At 41.4% G+C, this 25,926-nt stretch overlaps 1 protein-coding gene across 3 annotated transcripts in view; it reads right to left on the minus strand.

Annotated features, from left to right (window-relative positions):
• ARHGEF28 (Rho guanine nucleotide exchange factor 28) overlaps positions 1-25,926 on the minus strand; it is a 160,777-nt gene that overhangs the window by 95,091 nt on the left and 39,760 nt on the right. For 2 of the 3 annotated variants that reach the window (XM_077347418.1, XM_077347417.1), the window contains exons 5-7: positions 14,742-14,919; positions 12,216-12,396; positions 4,968-5,040 (exon numbers count right to left, since the gene is read on the minus strand). In XM_077347418.1, the coding sequence (XP_077203533.1) occupies positions 4,968-5,040; positions 12,216-12,396; positions 14,742-14,919 (432 nt within the window). Of the gene's footprint in view, positions 1-4,967; positions 5,041-12,215; positions 12,397-12,509; positions 12,725-14,741; positions 14,920-25,926 lie in introns of those variants that run through there. The other variant, XM_077347419.1, reaches the window with a different exon arrangement.

Consider the following 25,926-nt stretch of genomic DNA (forward strand, 5'->3'; position numbering starts at 1 on the left):
ATGGCTCCACAATAAGCTGTTGTATTATTTTAATGGGCTAATTATAAACAAGTTCCTTTTTTCTTAAAGGGGCATGCTGTGAAAATACATGTTGAGTCGTAAACCAGCCTTGCTGATTAATATGTACTTGTCAAACACTGTAGACTACCACAGGCATATTATATTGTACACGGGACTCTGACTTAATAAAAAGAAAGGAAACCTCATGCATTTTAAGAACTAGCTCTTTCCCTTTGATTGCAGGGAACAATTGTGACTACTTTATTATTTTGTTTCCTGGCTCCTTTTCAAAACTCTAAAGGAAGGACACAGTGCACTAAATCCATATTAATTCATTTTCCCCCCGTCACAGACAGTGCCACTATTATGAAAGAACAGCATGCGTATTCTGCACATTTGTTAAATTCAGTCTATGCGGTTATATAAAATAAATACTATTCTCAAAAAGAAAGGAGTACTTTTTGTTGCTGTTTTTTTCCCTTTTCGTTGTTTTATTACATCATATATAGGTCCTGAAACAAGGGATACAAATGTGAACAACAATTATGGAAGAGTAACACCTAGCTTTGCCTTGTTCATTGATTTAGAAAAGTTATATGCTGCATCTTCACAGATGGATTCATGAAGTCTCACAAGATAAACCATCATTACAAAATAATTAAAATTAAATACCATAAAAAACCCAGAGCATAAAAGAACATAAAAACTATAGCGCAAAACATTTATAAATTTAAATTGTTCAGTTCTTAGGCTATAAGCAAACAATAAAAAAAATTTTTTTTAACTCCATGGACTGGTTATTCTGGTGGGAAAGGACCCTAGCACTAATTCTGCAATGAGAATTAGTATACTGGGGATGAGAGGGAGAAGACAAAAATAAAACTGTATTTTTCAGATGCTCTAAACTGTTTTTCAGGACTTTATAATCAAAAAGTAAGATATAAACATAATGAATGAACAATTTATCGACCTCATCCAGGATAGAGGACAGACACAGAAGTTTCCCCTTTATGACCTATTATGCACAGCAGCAACCATGCTGGGCTGCTGCCAGGCATTGCGACAGCGAAGGGAATCCCCCGGTGTATGCAGACTCTACCAGCGTGCCCAAAACACCAGGGCTGGAAGGCAGCAGCAGCGGGAAGGAGCAGGGGGCATGGGGCCCCCACCGCACAATGGCAGGGAGCAGCATGCCACTCTCCCATCAAGGTGGGGATGGGGGGAGACTCCCCAGCCAGCTCTGCAGCTCTGCAGAGGCGACAGGGGCATGTGGTGTCCCTTCAGAGACACCATAGGTCGGGGGACTTATGCATGGCACCAGCCTGACCTAGCCTCTGCTGGCACCCGCGGCATCCCAGGGAATGCAGAAGATTCTGCATTCCCTTACCATGGCCATGTGCTGGGCCAGGACTGGGATGGTGGCAGCATCATGTGCAATCAGGGCTGCCCTGATGCCATCACTGTGGATTACCTGCCCCGTGCATAATCAGTCTATGTGTCACAAAAGTGACACACCCAGCTCATTTGTGTGCGGTAACATGCAAAACAGCTGTCAAAATTTGTTGCTGTATGTTCAAACATCGCTATGCCTATAAAACCAAGACTCCCTTAATATTTCAAAATATTTCAGTTAATACATATCTGCTGCCCATTATTCAATTTTTGCCTAGTCTATAATGCAGATTAAAATGTGACATGTTTTTCACACGCTTTCCTTTCAAGAAAATGACTATTTTAAGGTTACGGTCACATCAGATTAATCAGCTTCCTGACTGAATAACTGGAAAGAATTCATCACTCTGGTATATACTGCACAGCCCCGATACAGCAAAGTCCAAGTGGGGCGGTATAGAAATCTCCAAATAAATAAATGCTGTTTTTTTTTTCTTTTCAGAGAAATTTTCTCTATAGGAAAAGCACTGCTGAAGCTAGACTACAACTAAATGATGAAGACTGGACTTCTGTATTAACACAGAATTCTAGCCACTACATTGCCTTTTTGGCACAGAAAGATTTAAATCTAACTCTACTTTTGGCATTCTAGAAGCAACTAACAAGCAGAAGCCATTCGTGGCATGTCTGCTAGTTGTTTCTAGGATATTCACCCATTCCAAGATAACAGGACAGGATGCTTTTTATCATCACGCCTTCCCACATAGCGTCTGCTGGAAGATTGTTTCCATAGCACTGGATTACCTGCAGGTGGCGCACTGGCTCAGGATACAAGAATATTCCCACCCCCAAAAAGTAGACTTGATTAAATATTTCTGAGGATTAGAAAAAAAATGTTTGTTTGTTTCATTCTATTTCTACCAATTAGACAAAAGATGAGAGCACACAAAGAAAAACAGAATTTGACATGGTAGCCTGCAAAACAGAAGGAAAAATAAGATACAGAGCCCCTGAGAACATCACAGTAAAATGTACTTGATCCTTGAAAGAATGAACTGAAGGTTTTAATCTAAATATTTCCTTACATTTCCCCTGCATACTGAACGTTCTCCAGAATTGTATTGATATCTAGCTGACACAGCTGCCAGCTGTTTGCAGAGACTGTTTATTAAAGCACAAAGGAGAATGTAAACTATCTTCAAATTATTATTTGCCACAGATTTGCACTGTTCCTGTCTCTTAGACAGGGAGTTCTGCTAATTACAGGGGCACAGCTGAATTTTCAGCCTCGGTCACCCTCAATTTAATTATGCTATGGGAGATTCAGCATTGAGGTAGCAATATCAGCTTAACATTGACCCACTGGAATTACCTGTTGTGAAACCCAACCAAACCAAAGGCATTGCTATGGCTACGTGCAGGGGAAAGGAAGCAGCTGTTGATATTCTAATGCCTAACAGCTCTGGTGATCCTGGATTCAGACCCAGCCACAGTATTATTTGTCATAACAATAGCTGTTTTAATGCTTCAGTTACAGTACAGAAGCCTTTCCAATGACAACATTTACGATTCCCAATAAAAAGATTAAAACAGCAGCAAAATATAGGAGAACATCGCATCAGACAAAATTGAAAACAGCAATCTAAGAAAAGCAGGAGACTCTCGTAAAGCAATTCATGAAGCCCCCATGGGAAACAGGGATTCAAGAAGCCCATGTGAATAAAGATGTCATCCTGTGACATCTAAAACCTTGTAAACTTGGTACCATCCACTGTGGTCATCATCAGAGGTGCTGCTTCTGGTGCCCCCATCATCTGCAGGTAGAGAGGTGGCAACCCAAGAAAGGGCCCTGCTGCTCATAGCACCAAAATGAAGTCTTCACTCATTGCAATACATGCACTAATACGGAAACACACCACTGAAAAATTTAGAAGAGAGCTAATAACTGAAAACTAGACATCTTTCAATAAGTGATACTTTACAGCTCTTACGTTGGAGCTTTTATTGGCTGCTGTACATACTTTACACGCGTTAAGAATTGGTGTATGTTAAAACCAGACCTTTGAAGAAGGCCTATAGAGAAGGGCTAAAACGCGTTGGTCAATTGGTTCACATAGTGAATAGCATACTGGATTGCAATAGCTTATGGGCTGGAAATATGTTTTAAATTCCTATGGTTGTTGTTTTTAAATTGTGCACACTAAAAGTAATATAATTTAAAAACAATACAGACATTCAACTGTTGTAGGTCCTAACTGTTACCAGTTGGAGTTTGGGGGTTACAGTTCTAATCTAGTCCCCCTGCCCCCTTTGGTTTTAGGCATCATCTAGGCCCAGACCAGTTCTTAACGCGTGTAAAATATGTACTGCAGCCAATAAAAGCTCCAAAGTAAGAGCTATAAAGTATCACTTAATGAAAGAAGATGGGCCTTGAGCAAGGTTGCTGCATTGTGCTGCTTTCTCACCATGCTACAATGAAGCAAAACCCTTGAGAGAGCAGCTGCTAGATGTCAAAATTTAAAAAGATAAAAACTTCAAAATCAAAACCCAACCCGCAGCACTTCTGTTAGCCACACCATCATTTAGACTTTATTAAACAAGGAAACACTTAAACAACATTGGTGGAATTCTGCCCTCTTCTGGCATTTGGGGAGAAATAATAACTGGTTACTTACTAGTTACTTACTTACTTACTACTACAGTCAGGAAAGGAAGCCTTATTTCTGCCTAGGATTGTAGACTACATCCTTTGCACCAGCTCAGAGATCTAGGTAAAGCACAGTGGCAAGACCCCGTAAAGGGTGAAAGCCACATAAATGGCAGAAAGCAGCAGGGAGCTTCCTGATCCATGAGAGCCCTGCCTCCAAGTTGTACCTCTGGAAATGTGTCCATTTTTGTCTACCTTTGCTAGATGATCTATACTCAGAAGCCTGCTTATATGTGTGGGTCAAATCTCTTGGGTTTGGGAACATCATTTTTTAAAATCAATTATATGTGGATATGAAAGTCAGTATGGTCTAGTGATTAGTGAGGCACGGAAGATTCATGTTCCAATCCCCGCCCTGCCATGAAATTCACTGGGTGAACTTCAGCTAGTACTTATACCTCAACCTGATCTACCTTGTAGGGTTGTTGTGAAGGTAAAACAGAGAGGATAAACATATATGCCCCCGGAAGCTGCTTTTTATCTTGGAAAGAAGGAGATAAGACTGGTATGAAACTATACCAAGTATGAATTTCTATCTAATCTAAACTCCAGATATCTTATATGAATATTTCCCCACAGGAGCATTTTAAGTGACATCTTGTTGAATTATTTCTTATCAGTGTACAAAGCACTCTACGATGCTGATCTTATTTCTCCTTGTAACAATCTTGCAGACTGGCTAGGTGGAAAGATGGTGCCTTCACCAAAAGAAACTCTGCCTTTAGCCATACTGATAAAAGAAAGGTTTTTCTACCAGATCTGCCCGTACATTGGAAAATTCTCAGAAAGCAAAAGCTGATCCAATGCATGTAATGTACATTACTGACAATAGATTAGTGCATATTTTTAGAAGAGAGACTGCCTTTACCTTCTGCAGAACATGTAGAGTTGCAAGGCATCTGCAGTTCTCCCAGGGTCTCAATTTGATTTGGAGCAAGGCTCTGTGTGTGAGAGGAAAAAATCAAATGATAATCTTGCTGAATTATTGTGACTATATACACTGTACAAACTATAATTAAAACCATATATGTCTCTCCATATGAAATGCTCAAAGCAAACACAGCACACTACAAAGTATTTATCTACACTACATTTATACATAATGTATACCCTAGGCCTGGTATCCAAGTTATTCTGGTGAGATAGAGGTTCCTAGGCTGATTCTGCACTTCCTTTTTCAGGACCACACCATCCCTGTCCACAGACAAGACACAACACATATACAGGATGCTCTTGGGAAACGGATCCCTGAATTATGGGTTATACCCATTATGGTCCAAGCACCACTTTATAAAGATGGTAGGGATAACAAGACAACTGATAGATGTAAAAGAAATTGGTTGTCTTTTATTAGGTAAAGGTAAAGGTATCCCCTGTGCAAGCACCGAGTCATGTCTGACCCTTGGGGTGACGCCCTCCAGCGTTTTCATGGCAGACTCAATACGGGGTGGTTTGCCAGTGCCTTCCCCAGTCATTACCGTTTACCCCCCAGCAAGCTGGGTACTCATTTTACCAACCTCGGAAGGATGGAAGGCTGAGTCAACCTTGAGCCGGCTGCTGGGATTGAACCCCCAGCCTCATGGGCAAAGCTTTCAGACGGCTGCCTTACCACTCTGCGCCACAAGAGGCTCATTGTCTTTTATTAGCTATATGGAAATGAGCACTGTTTCAAGGATCATAACATTCAACCTTAACTTGCGAAAAGATGTTCCGAAAATTTCATATTATATCATGAGGTTATCGGCTGGGGTCCTCCAGAACGCATGCATGCGGATGTGCACAAGCAAGTTCTTTCCCATCTTCTTCCATCCTTTTGGGCTGCCTCACACGAACACAGCTACACACCTGAATCTATCTCCCATCCCCAGGTAGCCCCCTGAGACCTCTAAAATGCTAATGCTAGAAATTTATTTGTTTTATTCCTTAGACCTATATAACACTCTTCCCACTTGGACAGGTTCTGGGCGGTACACAAAAATCATCAAATTGCAGACAGCCTGTTAACAAAAAGTCACAGAATTTGAGAGGGCTACTGCAAGAAGGGGAAACAAGGTTGGCCCCGTTCCTAGTGCACTGGTACTTTTTTGCATCAACAGAAACCACTGAAGGAAGAGGGGGGCAATTTCACTGGGTTCCTCCTCCACATTGCAACCTGCCTTCCCTGGTCACCTGGGTTTGTTCATCTGCAGGAATACTACAAACATCAGCACTTCAGAGGTCTTGGAAACTTCTGGTAGAAGACAGAAAAGGGGACATGCTGCACAGGATCCCACCTGTTGCCTGCCCATTGCAAGAACATTACAAAGAAGAAATGGTATCATCTGAATTCCATAGGTTTATTTAAATAAGGTTTAAGCTAGTGTAAAAGAGGCAGCCTCTCATAAGGCAGCCAAGGATCTGCAGTTTATATGGATGTGACTTGAATGCTGTAACAGTTCTCCAGCCAGATCAAGAGCTTTGACCGCACAAATTAAACAACCTGTTCGGCTATATAAGGTATGGGTGTGAATATCGCATATACTGAAATGTGTGCAGCCAGCACATTGGCATTCATCCATTTGCCCTCAAAAGGCTGTTAGTCTCTTCTCACTTGAGAACTGGAAAGTTAATGACTTTGGAAAGCAGCTTTCCTTTCTGGCAAGGACAACTGGAATCTTTGGGGGGGTTGAGTAAATCTGTTTATTTGCCAGTGAAGGCGGAACAAGAATGAAAGCACCAACTGGCGCTCTATTCAAAACTGAGTAAAGCAACTAGCACACTATAGAAAGCTCTAAAGACAGCTCATCCCTTTGAAGTCTTTCCAGCCATCTTTGTTTGGAGGAGCAAAGGAGAGAGAGTGGCCCTGGATCCTGCTGACTTAAGCAGCCTCATTTGGGCACACATCAAGAAAAGTCTGAACCATTTATCCCAAAGGGCAAAAAGTACCCGGGTTGGGAAGGCTTAACTTGGAAACTGGTAAGACATGCTTTCATTTCACTGCCGAGACACCTGTTTGATTCTTTAGCGCATTTATATGCTGCCTCTCCAGGCCTGTTTGGAATAACCTTGGAAGTCAGGGTAGATTCAAGTAACTGAAAGTCAACCAGAGGACAATTCCAAATTTCTATTTAGTGCCCATTAATTTTATCTTCATTTTCGACATTTCCATGGAAAATGTCTATCCAGCTTCGGTGCTTTCCATCCAATTCAGAGACCTTTTTAAAGGACTTTCCCCCTCACCCAAGAGAGCATGCCTGCCAGAGCTGGTCTCTGTTCCACTTCTGTAGGAAAAAGATCTTGCTTGCACAGTAAACATTTGGCAGAAATAAAGGGAGGAGAGAAAGGCATTTTTGCACCCAAAGCAAGTCAGGCAGGTTGGCAGAGCAACCACATTCTCCATGCTCTTAGAAGTCACTCCCCATCTCTTGCTCATTATTCAGACAGTGTGGAGGAGCAGGGGGTCACTAAATAGAGAAATAGTAGCAACAGGCGCATTCACAGCAATGAGTGATACAGGCAACAGACTACTAAATTGTGAACAGTCAGTATGAGTAACACAGAACATCTCTCACCATATGTCACTTGTGCCTTGATGGCAGAATAACAATTATTCCAAATTGAAAAATTAATTGCAACCGGGAATACTGGGATATCTTCAGTTATGTCCCTTATTCTGGCTTAGGGATATGTCCAATATTTGGCTCAGAGTTCACAACAGTTGGGTAAGGGGGGGGGCAATGAGGAGTAGATGCACAGCTGATCGTGCCATTTTCCATTCAGCAGAATTACTCAAACCTTCCCACTGACAACAAACACTATGTTTATAGGCCTGTCTTTTCAAATTGTTTACACCAATCACATTGCTTGTTTACTGCCTTGGGGAAGACACTGATTATGTATAAACAGGGGGGCCCTTTTGCTTGCTTTTCTTTTCCTTTCTTCTTTGTAGCTGCATACAGACCGAGTTGCAGACTGAAGGGAAGAGAGGCAAGCATTGTGTTGGCAACTCCCACAGGCTATCGTGAAGCTGAAAGAAGACTGAAACATTTTGCTTGCACTGCCAGGATCAAAGACAGCCATGCAGACTGGAGGGTGGGTAAAGAGGCAAATACTACTGGGGACGTGCAGTAAAAAAAAAACTGGTATTTCTTGGATCCAGATATAATGGTGCTGAAAATTATCAATATTTCTAGTTTCCAAATACCAGTGCAATTTTCAGATTTGGGTTTTTCTCAAGTTTTCAATATTTTGGGGCTCCTTTACTGCCTATGGGAATGCTTTCTGGGGGTCTGGGAAGGGTGTTTATAAAGGTGCTACTACTAAAATGCCAGGGGAGCTACTTGTACCTGTACTTTAAATAATGACCAAATTTCAAGTCAATTGGGCCAAGTAGTCCAATTTTATGTGCCCCTGAACAAGATGTCTTCCACTGTTTGCTATGGAGGGGGAAAAAACCCTGTGAAAAATGTAAAACCTAAGAAATCCCCCTCATTGGAAGTCAATTACAAGCTATTGCTCATTGCAACTAACGTAAAATAAGATAATATAAAACTATGCAAAATGTAAGAATCATAACCTGTGTAAAACACAAGAATCTCAACTAGAAAATGCAAGAATCCACCAAAACAACCCCTTGTGAACTTGATACAGATAAACTTCTGCAATCAATTTTTTAAAAACAACAAAAACACTTGAAATAGACAGAGTCATCCCTAAGTCTGGAAAGCCAATACAAAACCCTGGCAACCACAGTTACAGGAAGGGAGGGGAGGCTCCTGATATTCACAGTTAATGCCAAATATTTCCAGGATTTTTTGGGACCTAATGTTCAATATCCCAAATAAAAATCCATATTTATTTGGGAGGCCTGATTATATCCGAAAAATCTTGATAAGGTATTTTTCAACTATATATTCAGCTCCAATATATCCTAATGCATATCCCTAAATGTTATACATTGGGGGGGAGACATAAATGTTATCAGACAGCTTCTCATAACAATGTGTGCACTCCACAGTTTGGAACACACAGAAAGACTTTAGTGCCCTGGTGAACTTCTCTAAGTTTTAAAAAAGGAGTTTGGTCAAAAGATTCCACTCTTACAGAAAAGAAGGGGGGAGATGCACACCTGTTTCATACAGTGATGAGAGGGAAGACATGGTTGATTCTTCAGGCTGAACCCTCATGCAGCTCTGTATGCCTGGGGCACACGTGGTCTCACAGACCTGCAAAAGATGGGAGCTACACTATGGCATTTTATTCCTTGTTGATGTATTATTTGCACCTACTCTACCTCCTTTCCTTTGGTTACTGACCACCTCCCTATTCATCCATTAAAGTGGTCTATAAAATGTGGGCACTTTCTCCTCACTGTCTGACGTTTACCAAAGAGGACCCCTTGGATGGAGGGTACAGTTCCTAAGAATGTCATTCTTCCACGCAAAACAAAAGTCACTACAACAAATCACTATGAAACTGATTTTGTTTAAATCAAAGTTTTTAAAATTAAGGTGAATAAAGGTGAAAAAAAATCTGCATGCCCATCCCCATTGCAGGGCCCCTGAATATTTGGATCTGCCTCGGATCCCTTTTTCTTTAGATATGTTCAAAATATCCTCAAGAATTAGCAATAGGAGAGAGAACATCAAACCACTAACAGTTTACTTGTGGAGTCCCACAGGGAACGGTCCTCACTCCTATTTTATTCAACATTTTCATGCGCCCTCTTGCCCAACTGGTACGGAAGTTCAGGCTGAGTTGTCATCAATAAGCAGAAGACACCCAGCTCTTCCTCCTGATGAATGGCCACCCTGACTCTCCCCCAGAAACATTAGCCAGCTGCCTGGAAACAGCGACAAGATGGTTCAAGCAGAGTTGTCTGAAGCTCAATCCTTCAAAGACGGAGGTCCTGTGTCTGGGAAGGAAGGGTCCATGTGAGGAAGTACATCTGCCCACACTGGATGGTGTACAGCTCTCAATGGCTCACTCTGCCAGGAACCTAGCCATGATCCTGGATGCTTCCCTCACAATGGAAGCCCAGGTCATTAAAGTAGTGCTGCTGGCATTCTGCCACCTTCACCAGGCAAACCTACTAGCACCCTACCAGGCTCCAGAACACCTAGCCATGGTCGCCTCTAGACTGGACTTCTGTAACTCACTCTACACAGGCCTGCCCTTAGCCTTGATCCAGAAACTACAGCTGGTCCAAAACACAGCAGCCAGGGTTCTCACATCGACACCGTGGAGATCCCACATCCTTCATCAATTGCAATGGTTGCCAGTTGAATTCTGGATCAGGCTAAAGGTTCTGGTAATTACTTTTAAGGCCATACGTGGTCAAGGCCCAATGTACCCGAGGGGCCGCCTCCCTGCCTATGCCCCTCAAAGAGCTTTATGCTCCACCACCACCAACTGGCTAATGATCCCTGGCCTAAAGAAGCCCATCTAGCCTCAACCAGGGCCAGAGCCTTATATGTCCTGGCCTCCACCTGGTGGAATGAGTTCCTGGAAGAGATTAGGGACCTGACAGAGCTAAAACAGTTCTGCAAAAGGGAACTCTTCCACCAGGCATTTGGTTGAGACCGAGCAAACCAGCAATATCTACAGGGCCCCTTCTCCTTCTCTCCCAGAAATCCACTCATGCATTCTGCTCTGGACCTGTTTGCATCATTATGGTCTGTCACCTCTGTTATAGTTTTTAATGTTAATATCATTGTTGTTGTTATGAAAAACTAAGCTCCAAGTACCGTTTTCTATGTTTTATATAAACTGCCCTGAGCCTCAATCAATCAATCAATAAAAAGGCCACTTTCTATTTTTCCTTTATACTTATATAGATATTGATGATGTAATATGGGAAGGAGCCTTCCTCCATGGAATGCCACAATTTAGCCCTGTGCAGACATTATCCCACATACACATATGCTTATCCCATGTTTGAATATAACCAGCCCATGTTTGAATACAACCACCTGAATGAGCCTTACCTATTTGCAGCATTCCCTCTCTTTAGTATGATGCTGACTAGGATGCCATTTGACACTTGGCTTTACAGCTGCATGCATCACTAGATGCACTGAATATGTGAAAAAAGAGTCACTCAACACATGTACACATAAACGAACTTGTGTACACACACATTTAATTTAACACGTGAACAGAGCAAATAGAGATCACAGCTGAGGGAAAATTTGTACTAGAATGAATTTTATTCATCTTTAAGATGCTGTGGGACTCTGGTTTAATCTTGCTACAAAGAATTGACTGACAAAAGGTGAGCACCTCACCCGTTAATTTGCCCCAGTCTTTTTGACGTCTAATCTTAAGCAGTTTCATGAACATCTGTTTATAGTTTTTCTTCCATGTTCTGAACAACCTCTGCTGCTTGTCTGCCCAGGAAATCCTGTTTACTCTCTGTACGATGTACTCCTCTAGACATTTCCTACCAATGCCCTTGAACTGCGCCACAGAAGCCATATTGTTGGGTCAGGCATAGCCCACCTCCTTTTGCCTCAACCATATATGCTGCCCCAAGCACCTAATTGCCCTGTAAGTGGAATTGATCTAAATTAAAGCTTTAATACACATCCAAACTCCCCCACGCAACATTTTTAAGTTTAATTTTTTTATCCTCATTCTAAACTTCTGAACAAGACAAAGAAACAGCAGGAGGAAAGTTTCCCAAACATAGGGCTATAGGGGAAGGGGAAAGGGCATCTGCCCCTGTGCTTTTCCTAAACATATCCCAGGGTGTTAACACAGGACAATCTGCTGTACAAGAGCATCGAGACACCTTTGAATAGATCCACCTCCCAAAGGCAGGCAGAAGAGTTCAGCAAACATAGCAAGAATGATAAATTGGCAGAAATCACATCAAAGGCTAGGACTGATCCATCCTTTTAGTTAAACTGTAAACACAAGACAGTGGTTTGTTGGTTTGTCTCCTGCTTCCTTGTGCTACACACCACCCTGTCAGGAATGAAGCTGTTGGTGCAGAAAAAATAAAACATACAAAGAACAAGAGCTCTGACTGTTTTCCGGACAGTTTCATCTAAAGAACAGAACAACTACCAGAATAACAGATGAAGAATCGCACTGAAAAGATACTTCTCAATGTCTCAGCAGTTTGGGCACTTACCTTGTGAAGAAAAGCTCTGTCCCAGAGGTATTTCCTGAAGAGTTGGATGTCGGATTCTAGTGAATGGTCTGTGGTATGATTAAATGTCAGCATCAAAGATCCCGATGAATGCACAAATTGTAGGACAGCATTCTCGCCAAGCTCCGCTTGTGATATCTCAAATGGACGGCTGACCTGGGCTCTAAAACACACAGTCACACATTAGAGGAAGAGTGCAGGGCACAAGCAACCACATCACAAAAGCATGCAACCCCTCACTTTCTCCAAGTTCCACCATTTCAAATTCGAACCTACCTATTGCAAAGTTCTCAGGCGAATGCAGCATGAAACAAAAAGCACAGCTGGAGAAGCTGTTGCCCAAGAAGTCAAAGTGGGGAAGGGACAGAGTGGGGGGGAATAGTGTTTTTAAAAAAGGGGTCTAGCAGCTACACCTAGATTTGCCTGTTAGCTGTAAAGAGAAGCAGCCCATTTTACCAGGGGCATCGCCACATACAGCAGCCTAGCTGAACTGGCAGCTACCAAGCTTATTAGCATACTGCAGTGCAAAACAGACCATCTCAAGGGAATGTTGCATTGTTTGAATGTTCCAAACAAGCGAGACATTCATAACAACATGTGTGATAACAGAGTTATTGAGTCATTTCCTCATTTGCATGCATAATTTCACACAAACTGTATGTTATATAAAGCCATAAACAAAAGGGGAATTGATTCCAAAGCCAAGAAAAAGGAAAAGCAATATTTTAAGTATATTATTTCTCTTGATTCGCTTTTGGTTGTTTTTCTTTCTCTTCCAGAGACTTTCCTGGCAATGTATTACAATGATTTAGCAACGAAGGGCAAAGACAAATAGGTGGTGATTCAAATGAGCTGCCACTATGCAACTCACAAAGCTCAGGTACATCAACGTAAGAGATAGAATATCAAGTGCTTCGAAAGATACACTGTCTTGTGTGGAACAAACAGACCACAAAGTGAGGCTGAAGTGCCCCAGACAAAAGAACTCTTTGAAGAGGAGATCAGAGAGTCCAAATCTGGGATAAAACAAACCAAGCAAGGAGTAAGAAAGAAGTGGTTGAGTTATCAGCATGTGCATGCACTATGTTTCTGTGCATTTAAATTAAAGAAAATACAGTACTTTCCACTAGGGAAAAAAACGCCCATTGAGGTTACAAAAGGAGAAGAAACCAAGAGAATCAAGTTAACCAAAAGCAAGTCACACACAACTAGAGAATCCAGCTTAACTTGCTCAGAGAGAAAGTGAGTCAGCCTGGCATAGTGGGTAGAGTGTCAGGGTAGAATCATAGAGTTGGAAGGGACTTCCAGAGTCATCTACTCCAACCCCCTCCACAATGCAGAAACTTACAGCTACAGTTGTGGTAGGATCTGGGAGAACCAGAACCAAGACTAAATCTCCACACTGCTCTGGAAGCTCACTGGATGACCATGGGCCAGTCAGAGCCTCTCAGACTAGGCTACCTGACAGGGTTGTTGTGAGAATAAAATGGAGGAGAGGAAAAATATGTAAGCCACCTTGAGTTCCCACTGGGGGGTAGGGGAGGTGTAGGTAAAGTAAATAAATAAAATAAAATAATAAAGTTCTAATTTGCATGACTCTGAATTTCTGATAGGGACATGTATGAACACAAACAAGAACCAATGCTTTTCTTAGGAGATTACATTGATGTTTATCTGTCCTTCCTTTCAGTTTTTTTCTTTGGCTGGACTGTTATTTTGTGAAGAAGATAATCAAAGCTTGTGAACAGAACACATAGATTGTGAACAAGATTAGGAGTTGATCTCCCCGTATTATTTTCATCACACTATTATTTGTTCCAAGGCCTTGACATAGGTAGACTTCAAAAGGAAATATCAACTCCAAAAGGTAGTCCAAGTCTGAGTATTATATTGGGATGTAAGCAAATGATCAGCATAAGTCCATTTAAGACAGACTTTTAATTTTAGAGCAGCCTTTCTCAGCTTTTATACTGTTGAGAAACCCTTGAAACATTATTCAGGTTTTGAGAAACCCCAAAAGTGACGTCAGCAGGCCATATCTCCCTGCCATGCTCCCAGAAGTGACATGTCACCAGAAGTGATATCACCCAGGGACTCCTACCAGATATGACATCATGCTCTGTTGCCCCCTACCCCCAACACCAGATGCAGCCCAGCGGCCTACTGCGCCGGGCCAGGAACAGGGCCGGAACAATGAGCCTTGGCCAGCAAGGATTTTTATAACTGGGGCCCCTCCCTCTTCCACCCCCTCCAGGCTCATCATTGGCCATATATGGTCACATCACCCAATAATTTTTCTTAACTTAAAAAAATTCTTTAAAATGAATTAACTTCCACACAATCAGAGAGACCTTTCCAGAGCTGTTGAGAAACCTCAGGTTTTCATGAAGCCCCTGTTGAGAAAGCTTGTCAGAGAATGATTCCACTTCAAGAGCCACAATGGAGAAATCCAATGAAACTAACAAAGCAACAAGAGTAGCCATTGGACTGTGCTCTTAAGCTACTTACTTGGTTATTATTTCGACAAGACTGGAGTGTCCGTTCTGTAGGGCCAAATCCAGCGGTGTAGACTCATCTTCATTAGGCAGGATGACGGCATCTGTCCCGCCTGGGAGAGATAGCACGAACTGCGAAAGTTCAACTAAACCCAGTCTCATCACAAGATGGAGTAGTGTCTCTTTGTGTTCTGAAATATTGATAGATGTTTTTTATTGAATGTATCCCAAGTAAAACAAGCAATATTCATTATCACAAAACCTTTATTAGGCATTTGTTACAAACACTGAGTAGTCTAGAATAATATATAGCCAGTGAGCCCAAATGTACACATCAGAAAGCACACTAATAAATGTTCATGCACACACAAGATTTAATCCCAAATTTATTATTCTACATAGACCTGGAATCACATATACACTACTGTCCTATTGGAACATTGGAGAATATAAATTGAGGGTAAGCACCCATGTTTATTCCTCAGTTCCCCCCACTCGCATGATTAATAAACACTCAGCATGCACTGTTTATGATGGCTGCAGCCACTTTCATGTTTAATAGCCCCAAAATTGAAATTGTAGTCCACTAGGAAGAAGAAGAAGAAGAAGAAGAAGAAGAAGAAGAAGAAGAAGAAGAAGAAGAAGAAGAAGAAGAAGAAGAAGAAGAAGAAGAAGAAGAGTTAGTTCTTATATGCCGCTTTCTTGCTCTCTTCGAAGACCTTCAAGTAATCAATAACTTCAGTGTTCTGCTTCCCCCCACCCACTTCCCATTGGTTTACCCTTGTCTTGGAGGCAGAAATGTTATGTATTTTTAACTTCAGAAGACCATATTTTAAAAGTTCAGTCTTACAAGAAATCATGCATCCAGGGCAAAGCATTCATAAAATCATAGAGTTGGAAGGGGCCACACAGGCCGTCCAATCCAACCTCCTGCTCAATGCAGGATCAGCCTAAAGCATCCATGATAAGTAGCTGTCCAGCCACTGCTTAAAGACAGTCTGTGAGTCCTGATGCTTCTTTCTCCCTCCTCATTACTCCACATGTTGCCACCATGAATAAAGCTCACTACACATATCCCAGCAAGTTCAGAAGACCCTGTTCATAACAAAATGGTAATCAAATAGCTCTCCACAAGCAAAGATAAACAAGTTCTGCTACCCACTGCTCAATGAAGGTCAGTTAGCATTTCCCAGGAATCAAGCAGTTTTGTCCAGGATAGCATGGCCCCTCAAAATCTTGCAAAAATGGAGGTTATTTTAACAGATGATTCAATGTTTTGCACCCAAAAAAGTGCCCCATACAGAGTTCATATTTAAGAAAACAAGGTTGAAAAGTTCCTAGATTGCATCACATGACTGACATGAGAGCCCAGCTTAATCTCTCCATAAATAAAACCTACTCTATAAGAAAATGTAACACTAAACTGATGCATCCATTTATTTGCTATGACATTCGCACTACCTTCCCATTTTTCACAACTCAAATGCATGGTCAATTTATATATACCCCATAATAATGGAACCAGCCACTCATGGATTTATGGCTATAGCTTCTGGGGCCATCTCAGCTTCAAACTGTACCTCAGATTATAGAAAACCACATGCACAGACTACTTGTGTGTGGGGGGGGGGCAGGGAGTACAGAGAGAACAGAGGAAGAAAAAGACCTTAGTCCTGCATTTCCAGGAAGGGAAATGCAGATTGACATTTAAATACATGAAACCAATTCAAATCAAAAAGATCCTCCCCAATTTACGTTTCAGTAGAATACATATAGATTACCTTCTTAACATTCCTGTGTATTTTTGAGAAAATGCTAAAAGGTATTTTAAATATTCTGTTCCCTGCCCAGGGATTAATTGTTGCATAAGAAATGCTGAATGACAACACTGAAGTATTTTTGCCGCCTATACAGAGACCAGGAACCCGTGGCATGCATAAACTTTTCAATCTAGATCCCTGAGGCTAAGAAGGCTTTCTTAACATAATGGCAAATTACCTTTGTAGCATTCAGAAATACTAGAAAGCACATTACATCACTCTATAAATGCCAAACAACACAACCCCTAGATATAGCCAAGACATCAAGAGCGGTTAAGGCAGTCCACCCCTGGCAAACAAGCCATTATGCCTATTCTTCATTCTTGGCACTTCCCCGACTCCCACTTCTTTCAGTGGGTGTTTGAGACCACAATAAATCTGGGAGGAAGGCCCTAACTGGGGTCCATTGTTGCTGTACTGTGTTCTCTTCAGAATTCTCCCTTTTTCTTCTTTATAAGAGATCATTATATTCATTGTTTGGTCTTTACAGAAAACAATGGTGCTAGTTATTTACTATAGCCAGAATTCCATCCCAGTGTTAAGCTGGCCACTCAGGGCTGGTTTCCCTATACTCCTACCAGTTTTCTTGCTTGTCCTCATTCTACACGGACGTTTTGCCTAAAGAACTTTTCCTGGATTTCTGAGCCAGGAAAGACCAAGCCTGCATCTTTCTTGCTGCCTTCCTGCCATTCAGCATTTACCATGTTCCACTGTTGCCAGTGCTAAATCAGGGATACACAATTAATTTGTGTTACTTAACTAGAAAAGGCCCTGTGCTCAGGGCTGCCAAGTGCCACCACAAGCCATTAGACAAATATTCCCCCAGGATACCTTCCAGATTCAATGCATACAAGACTGTTCCAAGGCAACCTCTAGGATTTTGTGTCCCTTCTTCTTTCTCTGAGGAAGACCTGTATGTACTTCTTTCTAGGAAGCTTTGTCAGTCTGTGGCCTTTTCAGCCTTCCACTTACAAGCATGGCCTGGGGCCCAGGAAGCTGAACAGAAAGCATAGAGCCTTGTGCAAGCTGCTTGGGCTAGGTGCCGAGATTCACCCCATGCTCCCACACTAAAGCCAGGAACATGCCACAGGCTAAGGGAATCAATCACACAGATCAACTTCCAAGAAAGCTGCAGAAGTTATACACATCCCTTTGCAACACCATAACTGGGGTGGCCAAATTCCAGATAGGGCTTGGAGATTACCCAGAATGACAGCTGATCTCCAGATTAGTCTAGCCTGGAGAAAATGGCTGCTTTGGATGGTGGAATCTAAGTTATTATACCTTGCTGAGGTCCCTCCCCTATGTGCCAGGAATTTCCCAACTTGAAATTGGCAACTCTAGATATTACATGATTTGTTAAACACTTCTGACTTCACATTTTCATGGAGAAAGATGACTTAAATGTATTTTAATAAATAAAAATATTCTATTTACACACAACAGATCACATGAGAAACAGCCTGTAGGGGCTCACCCCAGTGTTTATGTAGATAAAGTAATGTCCAGCTTAGAGCAGTACAATTCTAAGGACACTTTTTTGGAGTTGCACTACACTTAATAGAGCCCAATAGTATTCTGAGTAGACCTGCTCAGGATTGTTCTCCTAATGATTTTACCACAGGATTTACACATATTTTTGCGGGACTATAGTGATTAGCCAAATACAACATTGAACTCAAAATAATACGTAGGGTAATATGTTGGTTTTATTGTGACTGCAGAAACATTCTGTACTATCCAGGACACAAGTATAAGAGCAATGTTTTTAGGTATCCCTAACTTTATTATAGGAAAACTTCTCCACTAATATAAGCAACTATTTGTATCATCAACTGTTACATATATTATTCATAAATCCCTTTGTTTCCTGCAGTCTGTGTAACTAGCAAATCAAATGCTACCTCATAAACCGAGAAGGGGAACTCTTGCAAACTGACCTTGCCAACTTTGTAACAGCCATGTGCCAAGGTTAATACAAACTCAGAGGTTGCAAACACAATACGTGGAAAAATGAAAGAGCACTTTTTAGTCCGATCCATGCAGACCACGCAGAAACTGTTGTTCTGGCATGAGGCCACGGACTTTCAAAGTGTATTATGCCATTGAAAATCAAGTCAGGCAGAAATGCAAGTTGAATAAGACTGAATCCTAAATTCAGAATTTTTCATGAATATAATATGAATTATCACTGAAGCCTGAAATCCCACCCAACCAGAACACACTCTCAGGCTTATGGGCCATCAGAATAAATAGACTGTCTGCAAATATTTTTTAAAACCTTCAGGTTAACACAACATTATAGTTTTATTGCCGGGAAGGTAGTTGTGTTGTTGTGAAGCAGCAGAACAAAATTTTAGTCCAGTGGCACCTTTAAGACCAATAAAGTTTTATTTAAGGTATACGCCTTCATATGTAAGCACACTTCTTCAGATCTGCAGAACCAGAATTGATGTAGGGTAGGCAGGCTGTATTATGCACAAAAGACTACCAAAAACAATGTCTTATTTTTTAATTCCTAACATGGCATCATTTTCACAGCATGAAACCCATCATGTTATTTTTGTTATTGCATTGCAAATGCTGTTCACAGTTCTGGCAGCATTTTATCAGTGAGGCTTCTTAGACTAGCTTTACGGTGACTTTTCTTGTATTACAGCACTGAGAACTGAGTTTTTTTGATGCATAAATGTCAGCATGTTTTTGGTCTCCTCCCCTTATCTGCTTGCAGTATTTTCCTCAGTGACAAAGGCATCACAAGAATTCTAATAGATGCTGGAGTACATTTCAAACAGTAAACATAAACCGTAAGCTTCCATTTACTCTTTTTGCCATACAGAAAGCAGGTCCCCCTTGGAAACAAAATTTGGCATAAGTGCAAACAATGGTTTGTAGGTATCTTCTATGATACCACCTTTGAAAAATTTGTGTTCAAAATACTTGAAAATGTAACTCCACCTTAATGATGACAATTGTTTTCCTTGAGCAAGTTCAAAAGAACTTAGCACTTCACAGAGTGCTTACAAAAGTAACTTGATACTTAATGAGACAATTGTTTCCCTTGGAAAAAAATAACCGCTAAAATAGGTTGCTGGCTATACTCCTATTTCCAATCCTTTCCTTAGAAGTATATCATTTGCTGCGCCAGAGCTGAATTTGAAAAGACAACACTTTTTAATTTCTCTCAAAAGGTGTTCAATATCCAATTACCAAGTAAAGAAGCTTGTTGCTATTTCTTAGGAAATAAATTGTTTTTGCCTCACATGGAATTGTTTGTTAATTTCCATTTGACTAACTTTATTTAGTGGGAAACACAAAAACTCTAAAGCAACCCACAAGGGTGACATGGAAACATTAGGAAAACCCAACAGAAAGAAAGGAAACTTAAATCTGTATGGTATTATAATTCAACAGATAATGAAAAAAATGGGTTAGGAGAAGAGCTGCTTGAAAGCAAACAACCCTTAAAAAATGTTTTTGTAATACTGGGCAATATCCCCTTTTTTAAAAAAATGTTTTTTAAATCAAACTGCCTTGCAAAAAACACAACAACAACAACAACCATGGCCCTCTATTATTATAGAGGTTAAATATGCAAAGCACTGGGTAGTCAAACGGAGATTTAGTAGTTAGACCTTGTTTTTCACCATTTCTCAAGGCTGGAAACAAAATATACAATTTGAATGATGATATTATATAAGCTAAAAACAGTCTGTTTAACCCATTACATAAATCTTCCTGTTCTTCCTTACACCTGAAGCATTTCCCCAGCCAACAGAATTAAAAACAAATATTTCTCGCACAGAAATGACTAAGATCTCCCTGGATGATGGAGCTCATTCATTTCCAGGAAGGAAGCTTTAAAAATCTAGTTTTGTGTCTTGGAGGCAAGACAAGACATCACAACAGGCCAGGAGCCTCCAAGCTCTTCCAGGCATCCTCATCTTCCTACTATTGTGCTGATAAACTTTTTTTAAAAAATCCAGTCACACACTTTAATTTTAGCCCTAGTGAGTTCTTAATCCCAGAGACACCAACACTGATTTTTTAAATGTATCCAAGTAAACCTGTGCCTAAAGGTCAGTTTGGTTTTGGCTGTCATACCAGACACTAAAGAGGTCATCTCAGTGGTTTGCCAAAAAAACAAACCACAATTTTGCATGCCAGCACTACAGCCTAATGCCAGTGTGCAGTGGGGCCTCTGTGCCCCCACCCACTCCCCCGCTTCTGTCGCCGCTGCGCAGTGCAGTGCAGTGGGCCCTCCCAACCCCGGCAATATGCATAGGCATAACGTCAGGGCGATCTGTGTGTGCCAGGGGATTCCTTTGCCCATGCATTCTCCAGCTGCGGTGGGGCATGCTACCCTGCTGCTAGCAACAGGCAGAGGGCTGCTGTGGCCGCTGCCATGCACAACAGGCCATGGAATTATATAAGTCATAGAATCATAGAGTTGGAAGGGGCCATACAGGCCATCTAGTCCAACCCCCTGCTCAACGCAGGATCAGCCCAAAGCATCCTAAAGCATCCAAGAAAAGTGTGTATCCAACCTTTGCCTGAAGACTGCCAGTGAGGGGGAGTTCCTTAGGCAGCCTATTCCTCTACTGAACTACTCTGACTGTGAAAAATTTTTTTCCTGATATCTAGCCTATATCGTTGTACTTGAAGTTTAAACCCATTACTGTGCGTCCTTTCCTCTGCAGCCAACAGAAACAGCATCCTGCCCTCCTCCAAGTGACAACCTTTCAAATACTTAAAGAGGGCTATCATGTCCCCTCTCAACCTCCTTTTCTCCAGGCTGAACATTCCCAAGTCCCTCAACCTATCTTCATAGGGCTTGGTCCCTTGTCCCCAGATCATCTTCGTCACTCTTCTCCGTACCTTTTCAATTTTATCTACGTCCTTCTTGAAGTGAGGCCTCCAGAACTGCACACAGTACTCTTGAAGTTCTCTTGAAGTTCTCTGTTCATCCAAATAGGCTTCTTAGAGCTCCTGCAGTGTTTTCGTCTTTCTAGGATAGTCATTGATTGAGCATGCAATAGCTCCTGTTTGAGTAGCGCCCACCCTTCACATGCTCCCTTCCCTTCCAGCATTCTCGTCCATGGTATGACATCATGTCTCTGAGTTTATTAAAGTTTCCCCTACGAAAATCCAACATCCGCGTCTGGCTACAAGCTTCCTTGGCTCCCCATCTCAAAAGGAATTCTATGAGGACATGGTCACTTCCCCCTAGGGTCCCCACCTCCTTCACCTCATCCACCAACTCTTGCCTGTTGGTCAGTATTAAGTCCAGTATGGCTGAACCTCTTGTGGGTTCATCTATCATTTGATAAATGAAATTGTCAGCCAGGCAGGTCAGAAAGTTGCATGACTTAGGACGCTTCACAGAGTTTGTTTCCCAGCACACATCTGTGAAATTGAAGTCACCCATGATGACAAGGTCCTGCCTCTTGGATATTTTCTTAAGCTGCTCACAAAGTGCAGCATCCACATGTTTGCCAAGAGTAGGCAAAGAGGAAAAGGAAATGCAATCAGCTACAAGCAGCACAGCCATTATGAAACTGAATCTTTCAGTATACAAATCTTAACTAAGACTAAGTAGCCAAAGCAGTGAACATACAACTTTTGTTCCCTCTTAGAATCATAGAATTATGGAGTTGGAAGAGACCTCCAGGGTCATCTAGCCCAACCCCCTGCACAATGCAGGAACTCACAACTACCTGCCTACCTACAGTAACCCAAATTTCATGCCAAAATGATCTCTCTCTCCACCACCAAAAATCTTCAGAATCCAGTCTTGCCTGGAGGATATTCACCTACCATCCCACAGTGTCAATCAACAATTCTCTGGTATGCAAGGATAGGGCAACACACCAACACTGGCACATCCCTTCCTGCCCACCCACTCACAATCTGCCAAAGTTCATAAAATCAGCATTTCTGTCTGATGACTATCTAGCCTTTGCTTAAAAACTTCCAAAGAAGGAGAACCCACCACTTCCTGAGGAAGCCTGTTCCACTGAGGAACCGCTCTATTAGGAACATCTTCCGGAACTCTTCCTGAAGAATCAATTTCTTTGAGCTGACTTACATAATTGCAGCTAACTGTCTATTTAAAATAATTTGTATTACAGATTTTGGCCATGATAATCCTGAAGGACGGTTTATAAAAATAATCCATTGCTATATATCACACATCACAATACATCAACTCAAAAACATAACCATTTAAGGGCAGAAATAGCCTATTTTGTTCAGTCATAATTGGAAATAAAGAAAACTTGCCAACATCTTTTCTTAGTGAACCAATACATTTTATTATAACCTTTTATGACCAACTAAATGGTATGTTACTTGTACTATTTTGTTGTTTCCTGTAAACTGCCCTGAGCCTTCAGGGAGGGCAGTATAGAAATACAATAAGTAAGTAAGTAAATAAATAAATAAATAAATAAATAAATAAATAAATAATAAAGCTGGACATTTCAGTATCACAGCTAAAAACCATAATTCGCACCAGACTCCTTCTGCAGAGATGCATCTCTGAGGCCCTTACCATGAGACCCTTGGGTAATACATGGTATGGCAGCCCTATATGATGGCCTTCCCGATATTCAAAAATCTGCAGCAGGCCACAACCATGGTAGGTTTCTCATACACTTCCACAACAGTTTGAATGCCACATTTTGTGACCATCTCATCTAAAGATTGCCTCCTCATGAAATGAAAGATTCGAGAACTAAAGACTTCACTATTCATGACTTGGTCAGAACAGTAGCAGAAGCAACCTGGAGCTGGTTTAATATTTTAAGATCATTAAACAAATAGAAAGTGATCTCCAGTTCTTGGGCTCAATGTGCTCACACAGTCCCAGCCTTTCATTTCCACTTTTGGTTGTCAATATTCAGGAAGTGGCCTCCTGCTATTCCAAGGGATTTCCAAGTCAAAAGAGATCAGTTCACCTGGAGAAAATGGTCCCTTTGGGAGGTGAACTCTGTGGTGTTATACCTCAGTGAAGTCCCTCCCCTCCCCAAACCCCACTCTCCCAGGTGAGAGCCAGTTTTGTGTAGTGGTTAGGAGTGCTGACTTCTAATCTGGCATGCCAGGTTCGATTCTGCGCTCCCCAGCTGGGTGACCTTGGGCTCGCCAAGGCACTGATAAAACTGTTCTGACCGAGCAGTGATATCAGGGCTCTCTCAGCCTCACCCACCTCACAGGGTGTCTGTTGTGGGGAGAGGAATGGGAAGGCGACTGTAAGCCACTTTGAGCCTCCTTCGGGTAGGGAAAAGCGGCATATAAGAACCAACTCTTCTTCTTCTTCTTCTACCCCAAAAATCTCCAAATATTTGCCAACTAGGAACTGGGCTGGAAACCCTATTCCCACGTCAAAACTACTTGTCACCACACCATGGTTAGATGGAAACATGTTACCTTTTTAGACTACTGTGTTATCTCAGGTCACTATGGTTCTTTGTTTCACTTCTTATTTTCCCTACACTATTCTACACTTTACTTTACACTGCAATGTGCTTGTAGCATGGAAGCTTTGCCATGAACATGTTAGGGAGCAGAAATACAAGAGTCCTGTTCAAGAGATTTTGGTTTGGAATGAATAGTCCCAGGAACAGAGCAAATTCACATGGGGGTATGTTTGCTATCTTTCCCTTCCCTCTGCAAATCCCTCAGTGAATAGCCCTGTCGGTTGTTGCTGAGGGATGGGGGGCTTTCCAGAGCAACGTGACTGGGGGGCTGCAGCAATAATACAAAACTGGCCAAAAATTCCCCTCATCAGTCCTATGCACATGAAGCAAGCTGTGCAGAAGAAAGTAACCCTATTATGATGGGAAAGGAAAGGGAGCAAAGGGCTAGTATTATGGGGAAATGAATCTGAAGTTAGAAAGAAATAGGAAAGAGTGGAATTGGGGGTTAGACTTATATGAAGGGCAGAGAAAGGCACAGACTGCATGGAGGAAAGTCTTCTCATCGTTCATTGATCAGCAATGTTATGTACACCAGCAAAACCACTGGATTTTATATTTCGTATGATATGATAACATCACCTTTAGGAAGATTTAGTAAGAAAAACACAAATATGAAAATTAAGATTAATTTGTCATTTTTATTATATTACGAACTACTGCTAATAATTAACTATAATGTAAACTAAGCATGAAATGATGCAGAAACTAAAACCGCCCCTCAAAATCTGATGATAATCAAAAAGGTTTCTAATTCCAGCTATAATTAGAAAGAATAACAACAATGCATTAACGAGAACAGGAAGTCAATTCAATTTCTGGTAGAAAATTAAGGCAATATTTTCTACTTACTGCCTTAGTTACAGGTATAATTAATTTTAGTATACATTAAAGTTTGGCTAAATCAAATTTTGTTGCTCTTTCTAAATAGTATAAACTCTTTTAAAGGATTACTCATCTTTTGAGAATGGAGGAAATAGCAAACGCTCCTATTTCATTGACGATCATTGGCAGTCATCCAAAGAACATTAATTCAAAAGAAACTCTGATTCACATATTAAATTCTAATTTCTCCCCATGGGGGATCCAAAGGTATTGAACTGTTATGTTTTGAAAGTTGTTTGAAAGTTGTTCATATGTTCCATGTAAAGTTAGATAATGTTTCAATGTAAACTGCCCAGGGCTGCAAAGAATGGGCAGTATAGAAATCCAAATAAATAAATAAATAAATAAATACTGTTCCATCATTCTCCTCTCCTCTGCTTTATCCTTACAATGTTTCTACTCTCTGTGTGTCAGAGACCTGGATATACTATGCATCACAGAAAACTCGCAACAAAGACTGCCAAAAATGATGTCTTATTTTTTCATTCTTAATGTTGCACTTTTTTCGTTATTGCATTGCAACACTGTTCACAGTTTGTGCAGCGTTTTATCAGTGAAGCTTCTGAAACTAGTTTTACAGTGACTTTTCTTGTGTTACAGCACTGAGAACTTTTTTTAAATGCATAAATGTCAGCATGTTTTTGGTCTCCTCCCCTTTTCTGCTTGCAGTCCCTCGTCTATCAATGGAAGCTCGAGCGCCTGCTGCTGATACTCTGACTTTGTCAGTGAGCACGTGAACATGCCATTTGCCCTGACAACTCAGCCAATGTTATTGCTATGTGAATTAGTGGAAATGACCCTGTGATATGCAATTCCTCCACAGCCTTCCACGAATGCTCCTGTGACTACAAAGCTCTACCTCTGATCAGTGACCATGCAGGTGGCAGGGGGGCTCAAGGGGCCTGCTGCTGATTTCTGCTTCTTCAGTATCAGCGATCAGGTAAACATGCAATTTGATTCAGTCTCCATTGCCCTAATAGGCCGAGAACAGCCTGGGTGTTCCATGTGGCTTTTTCTT

The sequence above is a fragment of the Paroedura picta genome, chromosome 7, assembly GCF_049243985.1.
Source record: "Paroedura picta isolate Pp20150507F chromosome 7, Ppicta_v3.0, whole genome shotgun sequence".
NCBI lineage: Eukaryota > Metazoa > Chordata > Lepidosauria > Squamata > Gekkonidae > Paroedura > Paroedura picta.